Source organism: Hypanus sabinus, chromosome 7 (genome assembly GCF_030144855.1).
Source record: "Hypanus sabinus isolate sHypSab1 chromosome 7, sHypSab1.hap1, whole genome shotgun sequence".
Taxonomy (NCBI): Eukaryota; Metazoa; Chordata; class Chondrichthyes; order Myliobatiformes; family Dasyatidae; genus Hypanus; species Hypanus sabinus.
Window position 1 is genome coordinate 61,230,880 of NC_082712.1, and position 23,741 is coordinate 61,254,620.

The window sequence follows — 23,741 nt, forward strand, 5'->3', positions numbered from 1 at the left end:
CACAAAAGCTGGAATGCATGCAACTTTCCTGAAGCATCTTCAGATTTCAGATTCAGGTTCAGTTTATTGTCATTTAGAAACCACAAATGCAATGCAGGTAAAAAATGAAACAGAATGATATCACAAAAGCATATGACAAAACAGGACTACATTAGAAAATCCACATAACGTTTGGCAATCCCCAATCCAGAGTCCGGAGAGGCTGCTGTGTATTACTATCGCGCTACCATCAAGCACGTTTCCCGGAAAGGAGCACCAAACCACCAGACAAACAAGACCAAAAACTAAAGCTACAAGACCTGCACAAAACCACATAGTTACAACAGTGCAAACAATAGCATAATTGATAAAAAAAAACAGACTATGGGCACAGTAAAAATGAGTCCGAAGATGTTAAAGGACTATAAGTTCAAAAGAAATCACCACACAGTTTCCACAAGTCCTCAGGGGTCCCCGACAGACTTGCCATCCCATGCCGGCGGCAGAAGGGAACACCCCCACTATGGACTTCCACCGCACCGCTGATTCAGCCTGCAGACGCAGCACACAACGAAAGCGACCTGACTGCAGCGGACTCCAAGTCAGTCGAACCTCCGAGCCAATGACCATCCCCTCTGGCACAGCTTCTCCGAGCGCCATCCTCTGCCGAGCGTATTAAGATGGCCCCGCCAATGGCCATTGGCAACTGCGACCCCGAGGCTGGGGGCCTGTTCTTCCCAGCAGAGATCCCTGACCCCCACAGCAGCAGCAGCAGCAATGAAGAAGGTCTTCCTGGAGATTTCCTGATGTTCTTCCGTGCTCCCACGTCTGTTTTCAATCGATTATGATTGCGCATGGCACTCCACTTCACAAATAACAGATAATCAGTTCTGGTGTGGCTGCTGCAAGCTGTGTCATGCCGCCATCTTGGATCTCCTTTAGTAAGGGGTAAAATTTCACTTTTATCACAATTTATTTTATACCCTAATATTTTCCATTATTCTTCCAATTTAGAAGATAATTTACGCAATGAGTACAAAGGGTTTGTTAGATCAGATCTTCAGCAAATATGTTAATCTTGTATTCCTCCTGATTAACTCTGAAACCTATATATCTGAGTCAGTTCTAACTAATAGGTTTCTATCGCCAATGCAAACAAAGCAGGTGATAATGGACAACCTTGTCTAGTTGACCTTGTTACTGAAATTATGTTGAAAATTGTCCATTTGTCACTAGCTTTGGGATTAGTATTTAGGTTTTAATCCAATTTATAAAAGATACTCCTAATCCATATTTTTCCAATACCTTAAATAAAAAATCCCATTCCAATCTATCAAATGCTTTCTCTGCATCAAAGCAACTGCTACACTCATTTCCTCCCTCTTTTGTGCCAGATGAATTATGTTGAGTAACTGAGTTACATTATCTGCCGATTGTCTGTTTGTAATAAATCCAGTTTTGATCCTTGTGTATTAATTCTGGTAAGTATTTGGATAATCTATTAAATCAAATCTTTGCTATTATAGTCCGTGTTCAACAAAGAAATAGGCCTATACGATGCTGACTTTAAAAGATCTCTTTTTTTTGGCAATACTATTAAAATCGCTGTCGAAAAAGATTCTGGAAGTTTGTGTTCTTTCCGCCTGATGTATTAACTACATAAATTGAGAAACTAATAAATCTTTAACTTATAAAATTCTTATAAAAACTTATAAATTCTTACAAAATTCAGGTGGAAAAACCATCTTCTGGAAGTTTATTACTCTGAAGTGATCCCTAAAGCTTCTTCGGACCTCTTTTAATGTAAAAGGCATATCTAATCCCCTTCTGTTCTTCTGAATTCAATTTGGGAGAGTTATTTGTGATAGAAACCTTTCTATCTCAACAGTATCATTTTGTCATTTTGATTGATATAATTTGGAATAAAAACTTTTAAAAGTTTTCATTAATTTCTAAATGTCTATAAGTAATTTTATTTGCACTTGTTCTAATTGCATTTATTGTTTCAGAAGCCTTGATTTGTTTTTAACTGCCAAGCAAGAATCTTGTGTGATCTTTCACCTAGTTTGTGATATCTCAGTTTAGTTCTCATCATTGCCTTTTCTCTCGGTAAGTCTGAAGTGTATTATGTTGTAGCTTCTTATTAACAGGTTGTCTTTGTTTTTGTTTCTGTCATATATCTTTGAGATTCTTTTTCTAATTTTGTAATCTCTTATTCCAATTGATCTACCATATATTCCTCCTTAATTTTAGAAGTATCTTAATATCTAGCCCCCTCAAATATGCCTTCATCGCTTCCCATAATTCAAATTTATCATCGACTGAATGTGAATTTGTATCTTTAAAAAAAATTGAATCTTTTTTCATAAAATCACAAAAATCTTGACGTTTTAATAATATTGAATTAAATCTCCATCTGTAAATCAGTTCCTCCTTATCCATCATTATCATTGTCATTATCAAGGGGAATGATCTGACAATATTCTTGCTTTATATTCCATATTTTTTCACTCTGTCTTGAATATTCGTTGATAATAGGAAAAGATCTACCCTTGAATAAGTTTTATGTCTATTTGAATAAAATGAATAATCTATTTCTCGGGTTTATTCTTCTCCATATATCAATCAAATTTAAATCTTTCATCAATGATAAAGTTAATTTTTACTACTTTTTATTTTGTAACAACCTTTGTTGACCTGTCTAAAACTGGGTCTAGACAAAAATTAGTCTCCACCTATTAGTATTTTATCATGTTGCGTCAGCCAAGTTCAAAAAGGCTTCTTGTATAAATTTTACATCATTTTCATTTGGTGCATAAATATTCATAAGAGTTCATAATTCTCAAAGATTAGACAATGTATAATCACATATCTCCCCACAGAATCAATTAATACGTTTTGTATTTTAATTGGTAAAATTTTGTTAACCAAAATTGCAACTCCCCTCGCCTTTGAATTAAATGAAGCTGCAATAACATTTCTGACCCAATCTCGCTTTAATTTCTGATGTTCCATCTCTGTTAAATGTGTTTCTTGTAAAAAAAAGCTATATCTATTTTCATTTTCTTAATGTATGTTAAAATTCTTTCTTTTCATCGGTCCATTAAGCCCATTAACAGTAAAACTTAAATTAGTTCAGTAAATTAGTCATTATTTTTAACAAGATTACTCCAATCTATAACAATACATAATATTTCAACTCTCGTAGTATCTTGGGGAATCTTTTTAAAATTCTCCATGTTGCTATGTGTCTCTCTCCTCCCCCCCCCCCCCCCCCCCCCCCCCCCCCCCGATCATCCAGGCAAAGAAAGAAAGATAAAAGAAAAATAGATTATAAAGAAAAAGATGACAAAATACCCCCCTACTACTGTTGTGAATGAAAAAAACCACAACATTACCCCCCTCCATTGTATGGGTCATGGCAATTGCCATGATTACACACGTGAATCCCGTAGCGATCGATCAGAAGTTCCCCCAGCTCCCCCGTAACGGACAGAAAAGATATATGTAAGAGAAGAGAAATAATACCACTACTCCCGATTAATATTCCTCAAATTTTTACCTTTCTCCCCCTCTTATCACATATTTAAGAGTATATTTATATATTCTTCTGTCCTTAAATATCTCATCAATTCCATTCACTATCTCAGTCTTCATCTTTAATCTGTTTCGCTTCTATAGATTCTTAGCTGTATCTAGCGAATATTTGGGAGTTCTTGTGCGAACTCCTTCACTTTCCGGTAATCAGTAAAAAATCTTTTTTCGTCATCCAAAAAAATTACCAGTGTTGCAGGGTGGCGCGGTGTAAATTTATGACCCATTTTCCATAAGGACTTTTTTCACTGGGTTAAATTCCTTCTTTTTCTTCAAAAGGTTCATAACTTGTATCAGGATAGAAAAGAACTGTTTTTCCTTCTATTTTCAATGGCCCATTTCTCTTTCTGGCACATTGGGCAGCCGCCTTCAGGATCCTTTCTTTATCTTGGTATTGTTATGAATCCGTAACTGGGAGAACTTACCAGCAAAGATAGAGAGGTCCGTTGAAGTCTGATGTCACTATTTTCAAACGTTTTATTCGTAAAGGGACACAAAAGTAGGGTTAATACATACATTCAGATAGTGCATATTGTCAACATTCAATCTAAAGCGCAGGTATAGTAATAATCATTAAGAAGTGAGCTCTGCTGATGTCTAGGGGTTAATAGATTGTCCGTTGGAAATATGAAAGTCGGCTCTGTAAGTCTGCGGGCCCTCAGCCCTTTGAAAATCGTTGCGTTTTGTGTGGGGCGACCGAGAGAGAGAGATTGGGGGAGAAGAGATAGAACTTGCCGAGTCTTGATGAATCTTCCGTGAAATCGGGGAAGCGTTGTGGTTCCCTCTCCCCGATGTTAGTTAAAAGCGGTTTCCTGTGATTCCAGCCACAAATTCCAATCCCGGAATCTAACGCACGTGGCTTCCTTCAGATGGCATCCTGCTGCTGCGGGATCGCTCTCTCGTGTCTTCTGGGTGCGTCTGAGGGGCTGTCCCCCTGAGACTCTCCTTTATACTTCCTCACGGGGTCGCAGGTGTCAATCAGGTTGGGATGATGCAATCTCTCTCTCAACCAGTCCACCTTGCCCGAGTGCTTTTCACGTGGTCTCCATGAGACAATAGTTTGCTGGCATCTGATTACTGTATCCCTGGTGGGACGTGCAATTTTTCACGTTTCTTTCTCTCTCTCACTTCCTGGGGTCTACTGACCCCCCCCCCCCCCCCCCCAACGGGTGCTCTTGCGATTCTCACAAAGGAGGGGGCTGGGATTCATAACAGTATCTTAAGAATTTTATCAAGATTGGTCGCGACTTCCGGTAAGATGGCGATTGTTAGTTGCTTCAAACTTTTGCTCCGTCACATTTCTTACCTTTGCACTGTGTGTCTCCCTTTTTAAACCTTAGTTTGTTATTCTATCCTGGTTTTTTTCTTATCTGCTTGCGAATACGTCTATCTTACAATGGCTACAAAAAATTATAAATCTGGGAATAAATCTCCCACGTCTTTGTCTGCCGAGATTCTCTCTATCCTGGAACAGAATCGTCAAGACATTTTAACTGATATCAAGACTGAATTTAGAGCCTCTATCAGTCAGCTGGAGTCAAAATTGGTTCATATTAACTCCAGAGTGGATGATCAAGCCGTACATTTATAGCGCATCGACCTAACCTCTGAAGATTTAAAATGCCGCGTTCAGCATTTGGAAACTCTCTGTTCCAACTTAACGAGCAAAACAGCAAACTTATTTCCATAATGGCGGATCTCAAATCGGAGCAGGCGCTGCAATCTGCGATTTCTCCGTTTACCAGAGGCCACTGAAACGGGTTCCCCCGTTGAATTTTTCTCTTTCCTCTGTGAGATTTTCGGGAAAGAATTTCTCCCAACTCCACCTGAGCTAGAGAGAGCTCACAGAATTTATGTCCCTTGAGCTGTTTGAGGTTCTAGAGCACGACCAGTTATCCTGTGTTTCCATTGTTAACAGGTGAAAAACCGTTTGATTATGGAGGCACGCTGATTTTCTGAAATAATACCATTCGTATCGTGGAAGTCTGTGCTCCCCAGGTTCTGAAGATGCATGCCGAGTTCAAAGGCGTTATGAAAGAGCTCTTTAATCGTGGATTCAAACCTTCCCTTTGCAATCCTGCTGATCTTCGAATTACGCTTACTACTGGAGAATATAAGTGGTTTAAGTCAGTTAGAGAGGCTGAGATGTTTGTTGGAAATCTCCCAGCCATCTTGACTTCTTTGGACCCGGTTTGACTTTCTAAAATGGCTGATGAGTATTTCTTGAATTAAAGTCTTTTTTTGCGAGCTCAGACTCTTATTTGAATAATTTGGTCCTTAACTACTGAGAACCTAACGGTTTTAGTTGGTCTCTCCTTGGACTTGGTGTGATTTTCTTAAATAGATGATTTAAATTAATGTTTTCCTGTGGACTTTGATTTCATTTGTGTAATTTAGTTTACTTTTGAATAACTTTAACTATAGAGAACTAGAACTGGTCTTAATTTATTTGGGAGGCTTAGAGTTTTTTAATTGAAGGTCTCCCTGTCAATTTACTGTATAAGACCTGCCTTTTTTGAAAACGGCTGATATGTACTCTCTTTAAATATAGAATTTCCCCCCCTTTCCCCTTTTTCAATTTTTCATAGTTTCTCGCGGGTTCTTGATTGTTATTTTGTATTAAGTTTTATATTCTTTCTGATGAAGTTATTCCTATTTGTAATTTTGATTTGTAGTGCATAAATTAGTATCTGCTATATTATTTACACGGAGCTTATGTTAATGTTACAGAACTGGAAGTTGGTTTTTGGGGTGTCCCATTTTCTGTAGAGCTAGCTGCTTTTTTGGGTAGCCATCTAGTTTTGGGTTGTGAGGGTGGGGTGGATTCTCCAGTACCAACAATTTTTTTTTGTTTGTTTTTCCTTGTTATCCAGGACATGTCTATGTCCTGATTTTATTGATTTATTTTTATATTTTTGCTTCCAAACTATTATTGCAATGTTTGATCTAGTATATGCCTACTGCCTTTTGCGTCTTAACAATTGATAATGGTTGGTCCATTGAAATTTGTGAGCTGGAATGTGAAGGGATTGAATCATCCTGTTAAAAGAAGAAAGGTCTTCTCCCATATTAAGCAACTTAAAGCTGACATTGCTTTCCTCCAAGAAACTCATATCCGTAGTTTCGATAATTCTCGGCTTATGTCAAAGTGGGTGGGTCAACATTTTCATTCATCCTTCCCGGCCAAAGCTTGGGGGGGGGGGGGGGGGTTCCATTCTTATCAACTCAAATATTCCTCTTGAACTCCGTAGTAAGATATCTGACACAAATGGCCGTTTTATTATTGTTTCTGGCAAACTATATAATACTAAGGTAGTACTAGCTAACCTGTATGCTCCCAATTCTGACTATGTTGCTTTTTTTCCCTCATTACCAGATCTGAACCTATATTCTCTTATATTGGGTGGCGACTTTAACTGCTGGTTAGACCCAACTTTGGATCAGTCGTCCCCGTTACTAGATTATCTACTAAATCTGTATTAGCTATTCTCTCTTTTCTTTCTAACTATGGTATCTCTGATATATAGCGTTCCCTTCATCCTACTGAGAGAGAGATTATTCCTTTTTTTTTCCACATGTTCATCATACCTTTACTAGAATTGACTATTTTTTAATTGATAATCAACTTAATTCATTTGTTCATTCTTGTGACTATCGGAGAATACTGATCTCTGATCATGCCCCAGTCACTTTCTCTAAATTTTCCTGGTCTCCCTCAAAGGAATGAGCATTGGCGCTTTAACCCGACTTTATTATCGGATGATGATTTTGTAAAATTTATTAAGGACCAGATAACTTTTTTCCTAAACACTAATACATCATCTGAAATTTCATCCCAGATTTTCTGGGATGCTATGAAAGCATATTTGAGGGGTCAAATAATTTCATATACAGCAAATCTTAATAGAAAGTCCTGTTCAGAGCGATTTGACCTGATTAATCAGATTAAAGAATTGGATCAATTATATGCTCAGACTAAAAACCCCAAATTATATAAGAAGTGTGTAGAACTCCAAACTAAATTTGACCTTCTCTGTACTCAACCAGTTGAACGTCAACTTCTTGAAAGTAAGAGTCGCTTTTATATTCATGGTGACAAATCTGGCAAGTTTCTAGTTATTCAGTTGAGATGTTCTAAAGCTAAACTACATATTACAAAGATCTGGAAGGAGAACAGGGATATTGCATTAAATCACTCAGAAATTAATGACTTATTTAAGAATTTTTATTCTCTGCTTTATTCCTCCGAATCCCTGAATGAGTATATTTCTGTTGACCTTTTTTAAATAGCTTGAATATCCCTTCGATTTCATCTGATTGTAAAGCAAAACTTGATGAGCCTATATCATTAGAAGTATCTTTTGCAATCCCTGCACTGTCATCGGGCAAATCTAGTCCTGATGGGTTCCCCATAGAATTTTATAAATCATTCTCTTCACTTCTTTCACCTCGGTTACTCTCAGTACTATCTGATTTGTTTAATTATGGTAAATTGCCACCCTCATTTAATGAGGCATGTATTATTTTATTTAAAAAGGGCAAAGATCCAACAAAGTGCTCCTCTTACAGGCCGATTTCTTTGCTTAATGTTGATAAAATTTTGGCCAAAGTTTTGGCTCATAGATTAGAAACTGTTATACCCTCTATTTCTGATGATCAAACTGGTTTTATTAAAAATCGTCTTCCTTTTTTAACATATGGCATTTATTTAATATTCTGTGCTCCCCTTCATCTGGGACTCCTGAATGCGTTACCTCTCTTGATGCGGGGAAAGCGTTTGATCATATAGAGTGGAACCTCTTTGTGGTTTTAGAAAAATTTGACCTCGGTCAAAGTTTTATCTCTTGAATCAAATTACTATATCTTTGCCCTACCGCCTCTGTTTTGACTAGTTGTCAGCAATCCCAGTTGTTTAACCTTAAATGTGGCACCTGTCAAAGATGCCCCTTAAGTCCCTTTCTTTTTGATTTGGCTGTAGAGCCTCTGGCGATTGCATTTCGAAGTTGTCCTGAATTGACGGGGATCTGGAAGGGATTGTTGAGCATAAAGTTTCTCTTTATGCTGATGATCTATTACTTTTTCTTTCAAATCCGTCCACATCCTTACCTCCAATGTTTTCACTTCTTGATCAATTTAGCCAGTTCTCTGGCTATAAACTTAAGTTACATAAGAGTGAACTTTTCCAATTACCAAGAAGCACAAGTATTAGTATTTCGCGACCTCCCCTTTAAAGTAGTTGATAATCAATTTACCTATCTTGGTATTACAGATACAAGGAATTTTAAGGATCTTTTTCATGAAAATTTTGCTGATCTTTTGTACTCTACAAAACAGAGTTTGTCACAATGGTCACCTTTATCTGTGTCCTTGGTAGGTCATGTTAATGTTATTAAAATGTATGTTCTCCCTAAATTTTTATACTTATTTCAATCTATTCCAATTTTTATTTCTAAAACCTTTTTTGATTCCTTAGACTATTATTTTGTCCTATCTGTGGAAGGGTAAGCGTTCCAGAATTAACAAAACTTGCCTTCAAAAATCTAAAAAAGAGGGCGGCATGGCCTTACCTAATTTTCGGCTATACTACTGGGCAGCTAACATTTGTTGACTTATCTTCTGGTCTTTTTTCCATAGCCAGCCTGACCGCCCTAAATGGGTAGCAATGGGGCTGAATTCCACTAAGGATCTATCTATCTCTGCACTTCTTGGATCTGTACTCCCTAGTAGTTTGCCTATACTAATTGTTAATCCTCTTGTTAGACATACTTTGCGAATATGGGCCCAGTTTAGGAAATTTAATGGTTTCTACGGTTTTCCCCTTTCTAGTCCTATTTTACATAATCATCTTTTTCTACCTTCTATGCATGATTCAACATTTTATGATTGGTATAGAAAGGACATTAGGTATTTTGAAGATCTTTTCATTGATAATCGCTTTGCATCTTTTCAACAGTTCTCTGTTAAGTTTAATCTACCTAATTTCTTTAGATATCTCCAAATTAGACATTTCATTAATCCTTTATTACCCAACTTCCCTGAGATGCCCGAGAAAAATGCTACGGACTTGTTTCTTTCTATTAATCCATTGTGTAAAGGTTTAATATCTTTTATTCCTGATAAATTAGTATCCTTATGGCACGCTCCTTTGGATAAAATCAGAATGGCTTGGGAACATGACTTAAATATCCTTTTATCTGATGAGGTTTGGGACTCGATTCTCAAGTCGGTTAACTCAACTTCTCTTTGTGCTTGCCACTGTCTTTTACAGTTTAAGGGCTCATATGTCCAAATCTAAATTATCTCGATTTTATCCTAATATCAGTCCTCTTTGTGATAAATGCAAAAGTGGCGAGGCTTCTCTCATTCACATGTTCTGGACCTGTCCTAGTCTAGAGAAATTTTGGAGGGATGTTTTCTTAACTTTATCCTGTATTCTGAATCGCTGCTTAGAACCTAACCCTTTAATTGCTCTTTTTAGTTTCTTGGCTGAGACAGATATACATTTGAGTTTGACTAAATGTCGAATATTATCTTTTGTTTCTCTCCTGGCTAGACGCCTAATTCTTCTTAGATGGAGTGATGTTGCCCCACCCACGCATGCTCAATGGCTTAACGATATCATGTCCTGTTTAGATCTTGAAAAAATTCATTATTCTTAATTCGGACATAGTTTCATTAGGTCTGGGGACCTTTTATTGAGTATTTTCATAACTTTCCTTTTGACTAAGTTTCTTTTTCAGTCCCTTGCTTTCAGCTTTTTTTTGGTAGTAGGCATTATTATCTTCTGTTTTTAATTGTATTTACAGTTTTGGGGGTTTGAATGTTCTGATTTATATTTCCTACATTTTGCTCTGGTTGGTCTGGAGTTTTTTTTTCTTGCGGGGGTGGGAGTGGATACTAACTTTACACGACTTCAATTTGGATGCTTTTTCAATTATATTAGGGTTAGGGTATTACCATTGTATGTTTATCTTGCTCTGTATTAATTTCCTATTTCGTTCTTGGGGTTTTTGTAGTGTTGTAGAAAATGCATAAAAAAATTAATTTAAAAAAAAAGGATCGCAGGTTTTGATCTTGTTGAGGTTTTGGTCTTGGGCTCTATGAGCCCTTTCAATTTCAATTAACTGATTTCCCTCTTCCATTTCCAAATTTTCCGGGATCCATTTTTGAAAATTTTTTATTGAATCTTCTCTCTCTGTACCTTCTTTAAGACCAACAATCTTAATATTATTCACTTTCACTTTCAATCGTAGCTGGGAATTGTAGTTTAATTTGCTCCTGTTTGCGCATGCCCATTTCCTGAATGTGCAGTTCCTATTGCTCCTTTTTAGAAACTGTTGATATTGCCGCAGTTTCCTGCTCTGCATCACTGGATGCGAAATGCACCTGGCTAAAAAGAGGTCCAATCTGAGCTCGAGACTCCGCCATAACGGTTGGCCTTGTTTCTTTTTGAACTCTTGCTGTCTTCAAAGTAGTAGTTTTCTTCTGTTTCTGTTTAGAAGTCATGACTAAAGACAATCCTGAGTAGTTTATAAGTAGGTTTTAGAAAGTATTTAACTTTTCTTCACTTAAGCATTACTAGTTTTTTACGGGAGAGCTGGATTTCCACGTCTCGATCCTACGTCATCACGTGACGTTCTCTTCCCCCCCCCCCCCCCCCCCCCCCCGTCCGTTAGTTACACTTGTACAGGACTCAATTTCATCACCTGTGTCCACCTACCTTTCATCACCAGTTTGGGATTCCCTTGGATTACCTTCCTTTCCTGAATCTGTCTTAATCTCAGGAGACAGACGGACTTCAAATATGAACCTACTGACTCCAGCCACTACCTTGACTATACTCTAGATTCTTGTTAGGTTTCTATTCCTTTTCCTCAATTCCTCCTTTTCTGCTACATGTCCTCAAGATGAAGCCTACTTTTGTAGTGCTTCCAAAATGTCAACTTTTTTCAGAAATAATTATCTTCTTCTGCTGTAGTTGATGGAGCTGTCAGAGGTATTCCCTCATTTTCCCCACATCTGCTCACACCACTCATCCCCACCCCAGAAAAATGGCAACAGAGATAAAATGCTGTAGGAACTTAGTTTCTGGCCAAGACCCTTCATCAGTTCTGAAACATCAACTGTTTATTCCTTTCTGTAAATCCTGACTGACTTGCTGAGTTCCTCCACTATTTTGTGTTATTGAAGAGTTCCAGCAGCTGCACAATATAAACTGGCAATAGAGTTTGATCCCTTTTCTCCTAACCAGCATCTGCATCCAATATCATCTTCCAGTAACCACAGCTTAATATCATAAGTGGTCACCATTTGAGGTGTTACATGTGTCCTTTCATCTCTCGCTACTTAACTTCTGCTAGGTGACTTGTGTATCAAGCACCTGTATTCTGTCCCCAGTGGCCTGCTTGAGCTCCCAGTTGCATATTGACTCTCCCTTCCTGCTTCCACATTGATCTGCCTGTTCTCTCTTTCACAAATTAGACAATAACATTTTGTGTTTTGCTTGGGTAGTTTAGAGTCCAATGTTTGAATGTTGAATTCTCTTAACTGCAGATAACACATCCCCAGTGTTTCCTCCCACACATGCATTTGCCTATCCATCTAGTTTTACCTGGTCATCTCAAGCATTCCTTCTTCCTGGTTCAATCTGCCCATCAATCTTTCCCATCTTGTTTTGTCTAACAGACTCTGCTGCTCCACATCCCTTCCTCCCCATACTGATACCCATCTTGGAAACTTTTCCTGCTTTCCTCGAGTCTTTTCTCTGAACTATCAATTCAATTTCCATGAATGCTGTTTGATCTGAGTTCTTCCGACATTCTCTATTTTGTTGAATGGGGAATTTTGGCTTGGTATGTTAATTTTAAGTTCCACATTTCCTCAGTATTACATTTTCATTTTTTTTCAAGAGTAGTTTGTAAAAGCTTTTAATCTATTATCAGTTCTAGTTAACTTTTCAGGTTACACAAGTAGCAATTGAAAATCTTGAAACGCAGCTAGGAATTGTATTTGACTGCATCCTTGTTTTCTTTATAACAAGGAGCATAGTTTTTGTACTACTAGGTCAAGCTATTATTATTTTGGGTCACCATATTATAAGACGGCCTGCTTTGTGACTAGTAATGGAATGAGCAAAGAAATGAATTAGAAACAAATATTTAAAAACAAATTATTTTGGATATTCTGGAAGTGAATATTTTTCAGTTTCATGGCATGCAAGAGGTCATCAGTGGACAGATGCCCTTACTTCAAGATGTTGCAATCAAAGACCTAGATCTAGATGGAGAAACCATGCCCACAAAAAGGAGTTCGGGCCTCCTTTGGGAGATTACAACTGACACATTCACTTTCTCCGTGCCGACCGTGATCAAGTCATTCACCCGCCATGGAGTTCTGTCCACTGTCAACAGTGTTTTCGATCCCTTGGGTCCACTGGCGCCAGTTACGATCCAAGGAAGAGTCCTTCTCAGAGAACATCTCTGAGCTCTCTGACTGGGATACTCCCCTACCAGAAGACAAGCTAAACAGATGGGAGGCTTTGAGAGATTCACTTCAAGATCTAAAACAGCTTCATATCCCATGTAGGTACACTGCGACCTCTCTCACCAAGGCAGCACACAGAAAATTGTGCATTTTTTTTTCCAGAAGCGTCAACCAAGGTCATCGGTGCTGTGGTTTACTTGAAAGTAGTCGGGAAGGATGGTCAAGTTGAAGTAGGATTTGTAACTGGTAAGGCGAAGCTTGCTCCTCAGTCCGAGCCAACAGTTCCGAGGCTTGAACTGTGCGCAGCTGTCCTGGCTGTGGAAATGGTGGATCTTATCCAGGACGAGCTAGACCTAGAGCTGGATTACACCAAGTTCTACACAGATAGCAAAGTAGTGCTTGGTTATATTTATAATGAATCAAAACGTTTCTACGTGTACGTTCATAATAGTGTTCAACGTATCCACCTGTTATCAAAGCCTGAACAATGGCATTATGTATGTATGGAGGATAACCCTGCAGAGCATGCATCGAGATCCTTACTTGCATCCCGTCTGGCGCAGACTTCCTGGTTCACTGGACCCCCCTTTCTGTATCAGCCACCAACAGAAAAAACTTAAACGAGCGAGACATTTGAGCTGATCGAACCCAAAAGAGACTTGGAAATTCGGCTGCAAATACAAACAGGAGTCACCTACCTCGAAGAATCAAGATGTACCACCGAACGCTTTCAGCGGTTCTCCACCTTGAATTCCTTAGTGAGAGGACTTGCGTTCCTCATTCACATGGCCAGATCTCACAAACACTCATCCTGAAATGGTAAATGCAAGGGATGGCTCAAATGTAACTTATCTCGCACTGTGGACGAATTGGCCCAGGCAAAGGACGTCATCCTTAAAGCAACTCAAAGAGCAGCCTTTGCAAGGGAGTTTTTGGCCCTCCAAGCTAATAAACTAATACCAAAGGACAGCCCTTTCAGGAAACTCAACCCGATCCTGAAGAATGATCTCATTTGCATTGGAGGCCGGTTAATACACTCTCACCTTTAAGCTGCAGAAAAGAGCCCAGTAATCCTGCCCAAAGAAAGCCACATGTCCTTACTGCTCATACGCCATCACCACGAACAGGTAAGGCATCAGGGCCATCACCTGACGGAAGGAGCAATCAGGGCAGCGGGACTGTGGATCTTGGGAGGCAGAACACTGATCAATTCAGTCCTCCACAAATGTGTAACCTGCAGGAAACTGCGAGGGAAGATGGAAGCTCAACATATGGCGGACCTCCCACCAGAACACCTTGAAGCCTGCCCTCCTTTTACATATGTGGGGCTGGATGTATTTGGTCCCTGGACTATCACTACGAGACGCACTAGAGGAGTACAAGCAGAGAGCAAACGGTGAGCCATCATGTTCAGCTGCATGAGTTCAAAAGCAGTACACATTGAGGTAATCGAATCTTTGGATACATCCAGCTGTATTAATGCTCTCAGGCGCTTCTTTTCACTAACAGGCCCTCCAAAACAATCAAGGTCTGATTGCGGCACGAACTTTGTTGGAGTGTCCAAGGAGTTCGGGGTGCACAAAACGGTGCAAAGGTACCTTGTTGAGCAGGGATGCAACTGGGAGTTCAACACACCACATGCCTCGCACATGGGAGCGGATGATTGGTATCGCCAGAAGAATTCTTGATTCAATGTTTCTTCAGCAACGCATCTGACTGACCCACGAGGTACTGTGCACACTAATGGCAGAGGTCACAGCCATTATAAATGCATGACCACTCCTACCTGCATCTTCTGATCTGGAAAGCCCCTTCATACTCTTGCCATCAATGCTCCTTACGCAGAAGGCAGGAGCTCCCCCTCCACCTGGGGACTTCTCCGATAAGGATTTGTACACAAAGCAATGGAGACAGGTTCGGGCTCTGGCAAATTGGTTCTTGTCCCGTTGGAGACATGAATATCTACCTTTGTTGCAACACAGACAAAGGTGGACAGAACCTCGCAGGAATCTTCAAGTTGGAGATTTAGTCTTGCTCAGGGACAAGCAAGTCGCCTGTAACTGCTGGCTAATGGCCAGAATCACTGCCACATTCCCTGGTAGGGAGGGGCATGTCGGGAAGGTTGAGTTGAAAACATCTGACCAAGGTGATGTGAAAACTTACTAAAGGCCAGTTGCAGAAGTCATTCTACTTCTACCTAAGGACTGACTTAGAGACTGAAGTTTTGTATTATGCTCATAGTGACCTTACGAAGGTCAGGCGGGGAGTGTGTTGCGTTTAAGGCATTCGTTTAGCTTTATTACATTTTTGCTTTAGTAATTCGTTTATAATTATTTTCTAGTTAAAGTTAAGGCTGTTGAGAGTAAATTCGTTGTCTGATGTATCGCGGCATGTGATGACATCACACCCGGTTCCGCTGCGTCTTGTGAGAAAATACCGGTTTGGAGAAACGGGAAGGAGGGGGCTTCTGTGTGCAGGATCAGTGCAAGAAAAGTTTCTTTCTACGCGCTAAGAAACATCATAGAAGCAACGGCATAAGTTCATAAGATAATCGATATGTTGAAGTAAAAATGTTAACGCTGATTCTGTTAAAAGTAATGACGGTTGATAGTTATTTTCTTGTCCTATTGAAAATGTTACCGGACAGTTTGTGTTTAAAGCAGTTGATGGTGTAGGTAGATTCTGACTGTATGTCATATTTTAATGTAATATTGTTTGTTGTAGTTTTATTTTTGCAAGTATTACGTAAATGTAATGCCAAGAAGGAAACAAATACTGCATATATTTTGTATTGTTTATCAAGTTTTCACCATACGTTAGTAAACGGTTAATCTTACTGGGATCGCTCCTCATTGACTACGGTTTATACACCTGTGCAAGAACACAAGAAGGACACTAAATTGGCTGACAAGTGAAGTCAGAGGCAAAGTAAAATCAAGAGGGCATACAAGGAAGCCAAAGCTAGTGGGAAGCTTTTTAAAAACTTGAAGAAGGAAGCTAAAAAGGTCGTTGGGAAGGAAAAGATGAATTATAAAAGAAAGCTGGTGGCTAATATCAAAAAGGAATTGAGGGTAGATATAGGACCATTAGAAAATGACACTGGAGATATTGTAATGAGGGACGCAGAATTAGCAGAGGAACTGGATGCGTATTTTGCATCAGTCTTAAGTGGAAGACAACTATAGTATACCAGACAGTCAGGAATATTGGGGAAGTGAAGTATGTGCAGTGAAAATTATGACTGAGATGGTGCTCAGGAAGCTTAATGGTCTTTGAGGGTGGATAAATCTCGACCTGATGGACTGCACCCTTGGGTTCTGAAGGAAGTAGCTAGTGAGATGGCAGAGGCATTAACAATGATCTTTCAAGAATCAGTAGATTCTGGCATTGTACTGGATGACTGGAAAACTGCAAATGTTACTCCACTATTTAAGAAGGGTGGGAGGCAGCAGAAAGGAAACCATAGACCTGTTATCCTGGCATCAGCAGTTGGGAAATTGTTGGAATCAATTGCTAGGGATGAGATTATGGAGTACCTGGAGGTACATGACAAGTTAGGCTAAAAATAGCATGGCTTCCTGAAAGGGAAATCCTGCCTGACTATCCTACTACAATTATTTGAGGGAATTACAAGCAGGGTAGACAAAGGAGGTGTAGTAGATGTGGTGCACCTGGATTTTCAGAAGACCTTTGACAAGGTGCCGCACATGAGGCTGCTTAGCAAGATAAGAGCCCATGGAATTACAGGGAAGTTACTAGCATGGGTGGAGCATGGGCTGATTGGCAGAAAACAGAGTGGAAATAAAAGGAGCCTATTCTGGCCAGCTGCCGGTGACCAGTGGAGTTCCACAGGGGTTGGTGTTGAGACCAATGCTTTTTATGATGTATGTCAATGATTTGGAATATGGGATTAGTGGATTTGTGGCTAACTTTGCTGATGATACAAAGATGGTTGGCGGAGTGGGTACTGTTGTGGAAACGGCCTGCAGAGAGATTTAGCTAGTTTAGGGGAACGGGCATAGAAGTGGCAAATGAAATACAATTTTGGAAAATGTATGATCATGCACTTTGGTGGAAGAAATAAATGGGTAGACTGTTACTTAGATGGGGAGAGAATTCAAAATGCAGAGTTGCAGAGGGACTTGGGAGTCCTTGTGCAGGATACCTCCAGATAGAATCATTGTTAAAAAGGTGAATGCAATGTTGGCATTCATTTCTAGAGGTATAGAATATAAGAGCAGGGATGTGAAGTTAAGGCTCCATAAGGCACTCATGAGACCACACTTGGAGTATTGTATGCAGTTTTGGGCTCCTTATTTTAGAAAGGATATATTGATATTGGAGAAGGTTCAGAGAAGATACACAAGAATGATTCCAGGAATGAAATGTTTACCTTATGAGGAATGTCTGGTAGCTCTTGGGCTGTATTCCTTGGAGTTCAGGAGAATGAGAGGGGATCTTGTAGAAACATTCCAAATGTTAAGAGGCCTGAACAGATTAGATATGGCAAAGTTATTTCCCATGGTAGGGGAGTCTAGGACTAGAGTGCACAACTTTAGGATTGAAGGATGTCCTTTTAGAACAGAGATGTGGAGAAATTACTTTAATCAGAAGGTGGTAAATCTGTTGCCATGAGTGGCTGTGGCGGGCAAGTCATTGGGTGTATTTAAGGCAGAGATAGATAGGTTCTTGATTAGCCAGGGCATCAAGGGGTATGGGGAGAAGGCAGTGGAGTGGGGATGACTGGAAGAATTGGATCAGCCCATGATTGAATGGTGGAGCTGACTCAATGGGCTGAATGACCTGCTTCTCACATCTTGTGGTCTTGCCTGTCTGCTTCAGGGTTGTACTGCTTATTACACAGAAATTAAACATGGAGCACATTGAACAGTGATTTTATTGTAGCAATCTAAAGATACTTCTATTAACAGTGTGAAAATTACAATTAAAGTCAGTAACTACTTGTAACTTGCACAGTTAAGACTAAGCTAGACATTGGTTTCTATAGATATCTAAAAATGCATGTTAAGGTTATAAAGCCATTCAGAATTGTACAGATTGGCTGTTGTATTTCGGGCTGTTTTGATGCTGAAAATTTTTAAATTAATCTGACAGATGGTAACTTGTTTCCTCTATTTTATAGTTTAAACAGATTTCCCAGGCTTATGAAGTACTGTCCGATTCTAAGAAACGTGAACTATATGACCGAGGTGGTGAACAAGCCATCAAGGAAGGTGGTAGCGGTGGTGGTGGATTTGGCTCGCCTATGGACATCTTTGACATGTTCTTTGGTGGAGGAGGCAGAATGCATAGAGAAAGGAGAGGTAGAAATTACTTTAATTCTGAATTCGTAGTGTGGGTTTTCAATTAAATGTCCTCTATAAATGTGCATGTGTTTGCATGTACCTGAGACAAATGGCGGAAGATCATATGTGTATTAACAGCATTTGTCCATTTTGTGCAAAAGGTGATGAAGTCTATTTAATTGTAAAATAAGATGACTTGGTAATAACCTATTTATTGCCAATTGCAGGCAGTCCAATCACTCGCGTAATTATGCATATAATTTGCTGAAACCTTAAGACCTAACTTTCCTTGCGGCTGGCAAGGTGGTGTAACAAGTGCAATTTCTCCAATATTAATGTAGTCCATAAATACAATCTCATGTATCTGAAATCCAAAGTATTTAAGTTTCTCAGCTCTATCATTAGTCTTTAATGTGAGCTTTTTTAAAAGTGATCTGTACAATAATTTTGACATGTAGTGCGAATAAAAATCAATTTTGACTTGAGCTGCTCAAATAGCTTGGAGCTTGCTGTCGAAGAAAATTTGACTATTGTAAGTATGGACAAAAAATTGTCAAACTACAATATTAGACTTGGTCTTGTTAAAACAAAACAATGAAATGCTTTGATTAGTAGAAAGTGCTTGGCAAAATCCAGCTTCTAGTAGCTGATGGGAAAGATTGGCAATGGTTTATGACTAAATATTGAATAGACTGGAGCAAACGTGTAGTTAAACCACTGTGCCATATTGAACTGTAATTTTGGTTTACCTTAGGTGAATTTTTAAACTTTTCTGCCTTTGTTAATGACAAATAATTTTGCATGTTTTTTTTTCTTTCTTTTAAATTTTTTATTGCAATATTTATAAAGGTCTTCTTGTAAACATATCAGATGATGCCAATCTTATTAGCGACATCCAATGCATCATAGTCTGGGGCCAGGCGTACATAGGCTTTCTTTTCACCATCAGGCCTGATAAGTGTGTTGACTTTGGCTACATCAATATCATACAGTTTCTTAACAGCCTGTTTGATTTGGTGCTTGTTGGCCTTTATATCAACTATGAAAACCAAGGTATTGTTGTCCTCTATTTTCTTCATAGCAGACTCAGTGGTGAGAGGGAATTTAATAATAGCATAATGGTCCAACTTGTTCCTTCTGGGATACTTGGGTTGCCTTCTCAATCTGAGTGTCTTTGGTCTCCTGAAGGTAGGTGTTGTCCTAATTTTCTTCCGCCTGTGACTGTGAACACCTTTCAAAACAGCCTTCTTAGCCTTCAAGGCTTTAGATTTAGCTTCAGTCTTGGCAGGGACAGCTTCCTTCTTCACCTTCGGAGCCATCTTAGGGAAAGAGCATAATTTTGCATGTTAATTGCAAGTGTGGCATTCACAAATAAATTGGAAGTTTTATTTTAATTTCAGGAAAAAATGTCGTCCACCAGCTTTCAGTGTCATTGGAGGATATGTACAATGGAGCCACTAGAAAATTAGCCCTACAGAAGAATGTAATATGTGAGAAGTGTGAAGGTAATGGAACATGTCATCAACAATTACTCATTGAGATGAGTAACTGAATAGGAGAAATTTAGGGGAATGGGCAATATAGTTAGTATGGACAAAGAGCCCGTGTCCATGCTGTGTTAATTTGACTGTCAAAATGTCTGTATAATAGACAATAGGTGCAGAAGTAGACCATTCGGCCCTTCGAGCCTGCTGAGATTCTGAGATCATGGCTGATCAATTACTATCAATACCCGGTTCCTGCTTTGTCCCCATATCCCTTGATTCCCCTATCCATAAGATACCTATCTAGCTCTTTCTTGAAAGCATCCAGAGAATTGGCCTCCACTGCCTTCCAAGGCAGTGCATTCCAGACCCCCACAACTCTCTGAGAGAAGAAGTTTTTCCTTAACTCTGTCCTAAATGACCTACCCCTTATTCTCAAACCATGCCCTCTGGTACTGGACTCTCCCAGCATCTGGAACATATTTCCTACCTCTATCTTGTCCAATCCCTTAATAATCTGATATGTTGCAATCAGATCCCCTCTCAATCTCCTTAATTCCAGCGTGTACAAGCCCAGTCTCTCTAACCTCTCTGCGTAAGACAGTCCTGACATCCCAGGAATTACCCTCGTGAATCTACGCTGCACTTCCTCTATAGCCAGGATGTCCTTCCTTAACCCTGGAGACCAAAACTGTACACAATACTCCAGGTGTGGTCTCACCAGGGCCCTGTACAAGTGCAAAAGGATTTCCTTGCTCTTGTACTCAATTCCCTTTGTAATAAAGGCCAACATTCCATTAGCCTTCTTCACTGCCTGCTGCACTTGCTCATTCACCTTCAGTGACTGATGAACAAGGACTCCTAGATCTCTTTGCATTTCTCCCTTACCTAACTCTACACCGTTCAGATAATAATCTGCCTTCCTGTTCTTACTCCCAAAGTGGATAACCTCACACTTATTCACATTTACTAAGCGTCATCTGCCAAGTATCTGCCCACTCACTCAGCCTATCCAAGTCACCCTGAATTCTCCTAACATCCTCATCACATCACCCTGCCACCCAGCTTAATATCATCAGCAAACTTGCTGATGTTATTCTCAATGCCTTCATCTAAATCGTTGATGTAAATCGTAAACAGCTGTGGTCCCAATACTGAGCCCTGTGGCACCCCACCAGTCACCACCTGCCATTCTGAGAAACACCCATTCACCGTTACCCTTTGCTTTCTATCTGCCAACCAGTTTTCTATCCATGTCAATATCTTCCCCCCCCAATGCCATGAGCTCTGATTTTATCCACCAATCTCCTATGTGGGACCTTATCAAATGCCTTCTGAAAATCGAGGTACACTACATCCACTGGATCTCCCTTGTCTAACTTCCTGGTTACATCCCGATAAAGCTTCAGTACTGAATGTCAGTCCATGAAATAAAAATGAATAAAAGAATACCCAATAAAATCCTATTCTATTCATTTCATGTTGCCATCAGTTCCGCCACCCCTTCCTCCGAAATTCCTGTGTCGCTCTACCTTTAGATTGGAAATAATTCATGAATTTGGTCATCTTCATAAATTATCAGAACATAGGTAGAGTTTAGTCTTTAGTATGATCAATTTTTAAAAAACAAGACATTTGTCGTCAATTGTGCAGTATCATTAACTGATGGAAATAACAGTATTGAATAAATTCTGATTTTCACGTTTCTCCTTCTGAACTAGTTCAGACATTTCCAGTGTTGTCTGTGAAATCCCCATACAAACCCTTACCCTACAAACCAGTGTGTGAAAACACATCTTTCTAGTTCTCTGCTGTTGATGAAATGGTGGCCTCTAGACTTGGGCACTTAAAACTTGGTCCAGAGAAAGCTATTTGTAATCCAGATTGCATGGAGGTTCATTGTACTTTGAGTAGATTAAGACTTTTCCCAATTATGTAAAATGCATAATTCAGTTATTTTAGAAAAATCTCCTATTTCTTGCAAATTTCAAATTAACCCACCATTATGCTCTTCTAAACCAATGCAAACACCTGATCACTTGGTGCTCTAATGCAGTGAAAAGCTTTTGGTGCAGTTATAATGGCACACTAACATCTTGATTCCAGCCCTACCATCCTCAACCATGTATAATCAAAAGTTCCATTCCCTATAGCTGCTTTTCCTCATCCTCAGTCCTCCATTAATGCTCGATACTCCCTTTGTGCAGATATCTTTTACATCCTCTGTACCTCAAGTAATTGTTTTAGAGGTGTCTCAAATATTCTGATTTAAAGTTTGAGCTGAAAAAATTGAAAATACTGTACTCACTACGAAGCTTAATTAGTTGAATTAGCAGTCTGTTGAATGGTACATGCTTGTATTTAGAACTGCAATGTGCTATGGTCAGGGGCCAGGTAAATGTGGCTCTTTACAACCTATGTACAACATCCTAAATACTTTAAGGGAGCATGTAAAAGACGTGTGCATGCATTTTATAAGAAGGAATAATTTCTCCTTAAATGATAGTTTTATTGTTCTTTTAAAAATCTGCAGTTCTTTCCAACAGCAAACCAAAATTGAGCCCGGTGCACCTGCCCAGTCTTGTTTCCCCAACATTAATACTCTTCATCCTTTCCCAGTGCTGCAATGAAGAAATTGTGTTCTTAGCTATTTATAGAACCTGGATTTATATTAATACATCAACTCTCCTTCCCTTTACCTCAGCATGTTGAAGTTTCTCCATGTGTTTTTAATGCCTGATCTGGACAGTCTTCCAGTTTACATTTATGGCAGAAAATATATTAAACTCTCAATTTTAGCAGAGTGGACTTAGTAGTTCACATAATACTCAATGCTGATGTTGATAAGTGGTATATATCTTATTCACAATGAGTTAGGATTTGATAGATTATTTTGAACTTTAATTGTATATATGCAAAGGGTTGTGTGTCTCCTTTGATATTCTATAACCTGTCTGCTTCTGTAGGTCGTGGTGGCAAGAAAGGCTCAGTAGAGTGCTGTCCTGTTTGTCGAGGATCAGGTATGCAAGTACGAATTCACCAAATCGGACCAGGGATGGTTCAACAAATTCAGTCTGTGTGCCAAGAATGTCATGGCCAAGGAGAGCGTATCAACCCCAAGGATAGATGCAAAGTCTGTAGTGGAAGAAAAATTGTTGTGGAAAAAAAGATTCTGGAAGTTCATATTGACAAAGGTACTATATTATAACATCAAAAAGAATTGTGGAAAATCACTTTATTTACTGTTTCTTGTTGCACTTGCTAAAGGAACTTGTTAATTGCAGTTTGTAGAAATTTATAATAGAATTTTTTTGAATTCTGCTGTTCCATGTTGGGCATTTAAATTCTGGCTGTTTGAAAAGGGTATATTCAACTTGTGAAGTTTGGGAGAACTGTTTCTCGTTTATATTGTGTTTAAACTAACATCAAAAGATTCAGATTTGTGTATCGTCTGTGTCAATATTGAACACAAGTATGTGATGTGGCAGCCCACAAGTGTCGATACACATGGCCACAATATATAATGTATAACCCCTCCCCCACCAAAAAAAATCGGGCTATAACTTCCGAATTACCGATTTTGGGTCAGTCCTAGACTAGCTGGGACAGTACCCTGTGGCTCGAGCTCCAAGCACAACTGACAAATTCTTGTGCCTCCTGCTTTCATGGACGTACTCTGACCTGGGAAAGCCTGACAATCACAGATGTCCTTTGTCCCAGTGTCCATATTGTAGGCCTTGACTGTGAAGTGGAGGGCTTGACTCCGGATGTGCTTTATCACCTCTGCTTTGCTGGACTTCGGGGTGTGGAGTGGAGGCTTGATCAGACCTCCAACTGATCTTGGTGCAGTCTTGAATCTTTGATCTCAGTAGCAAGCAAGCAAGGGCCTTTCCCT

The 23,741-nt window shown here is 39.4% G+C and overlaps 2 protein-coding genes across 4 annotated transcripts in view; one reads left to right on the top strand and one right to left on the bottom strand.

Annotated features, from left to right (window-relative positions):
• Positions 1-23,741, top strand: part of LOC132396826 (dnaJ homolog subfamily A member 1-like) — a 57,109-nt gene that overhangs the window by 17,965 nt on the left and 15,403 nt on the right. For all 3 annotated transcript variants that reach the window (XM_059974799.1, XM_059974800.1, XM_059974798.1), the window contains exons 3-5: positions 18,200-18,380; positions 19,763-19,867; positions 22,813-23,040. In XM_059974799.1, the coding sequence (XP_059830782.1) occupies positions 18,200-18,380; positions 19,763-19,867; positions 22,813-23,040 (514 nt within the window). The remainder of the gene's footprint in view (positions 1-18,199; positions 18,381-19,762; positions 19,868-22,812; positions 23,041-23,741) is intronic.
• Positions 19,158-19,703, bottom strand: LOC132396828 (large ribosomal subunit protein uL23). The gene has a single exon (XM_059974802.1). The coding sequence runs from the start codon at positions 19,679-19,681 to the stop codon at positions 19,229-19,231; it is 453 nt and encodes a 150-aa protein (XP_059830785.1). The 5' UTR covers positions 19,682-19,703; the 3' UTR covers positions 19,158-19,228.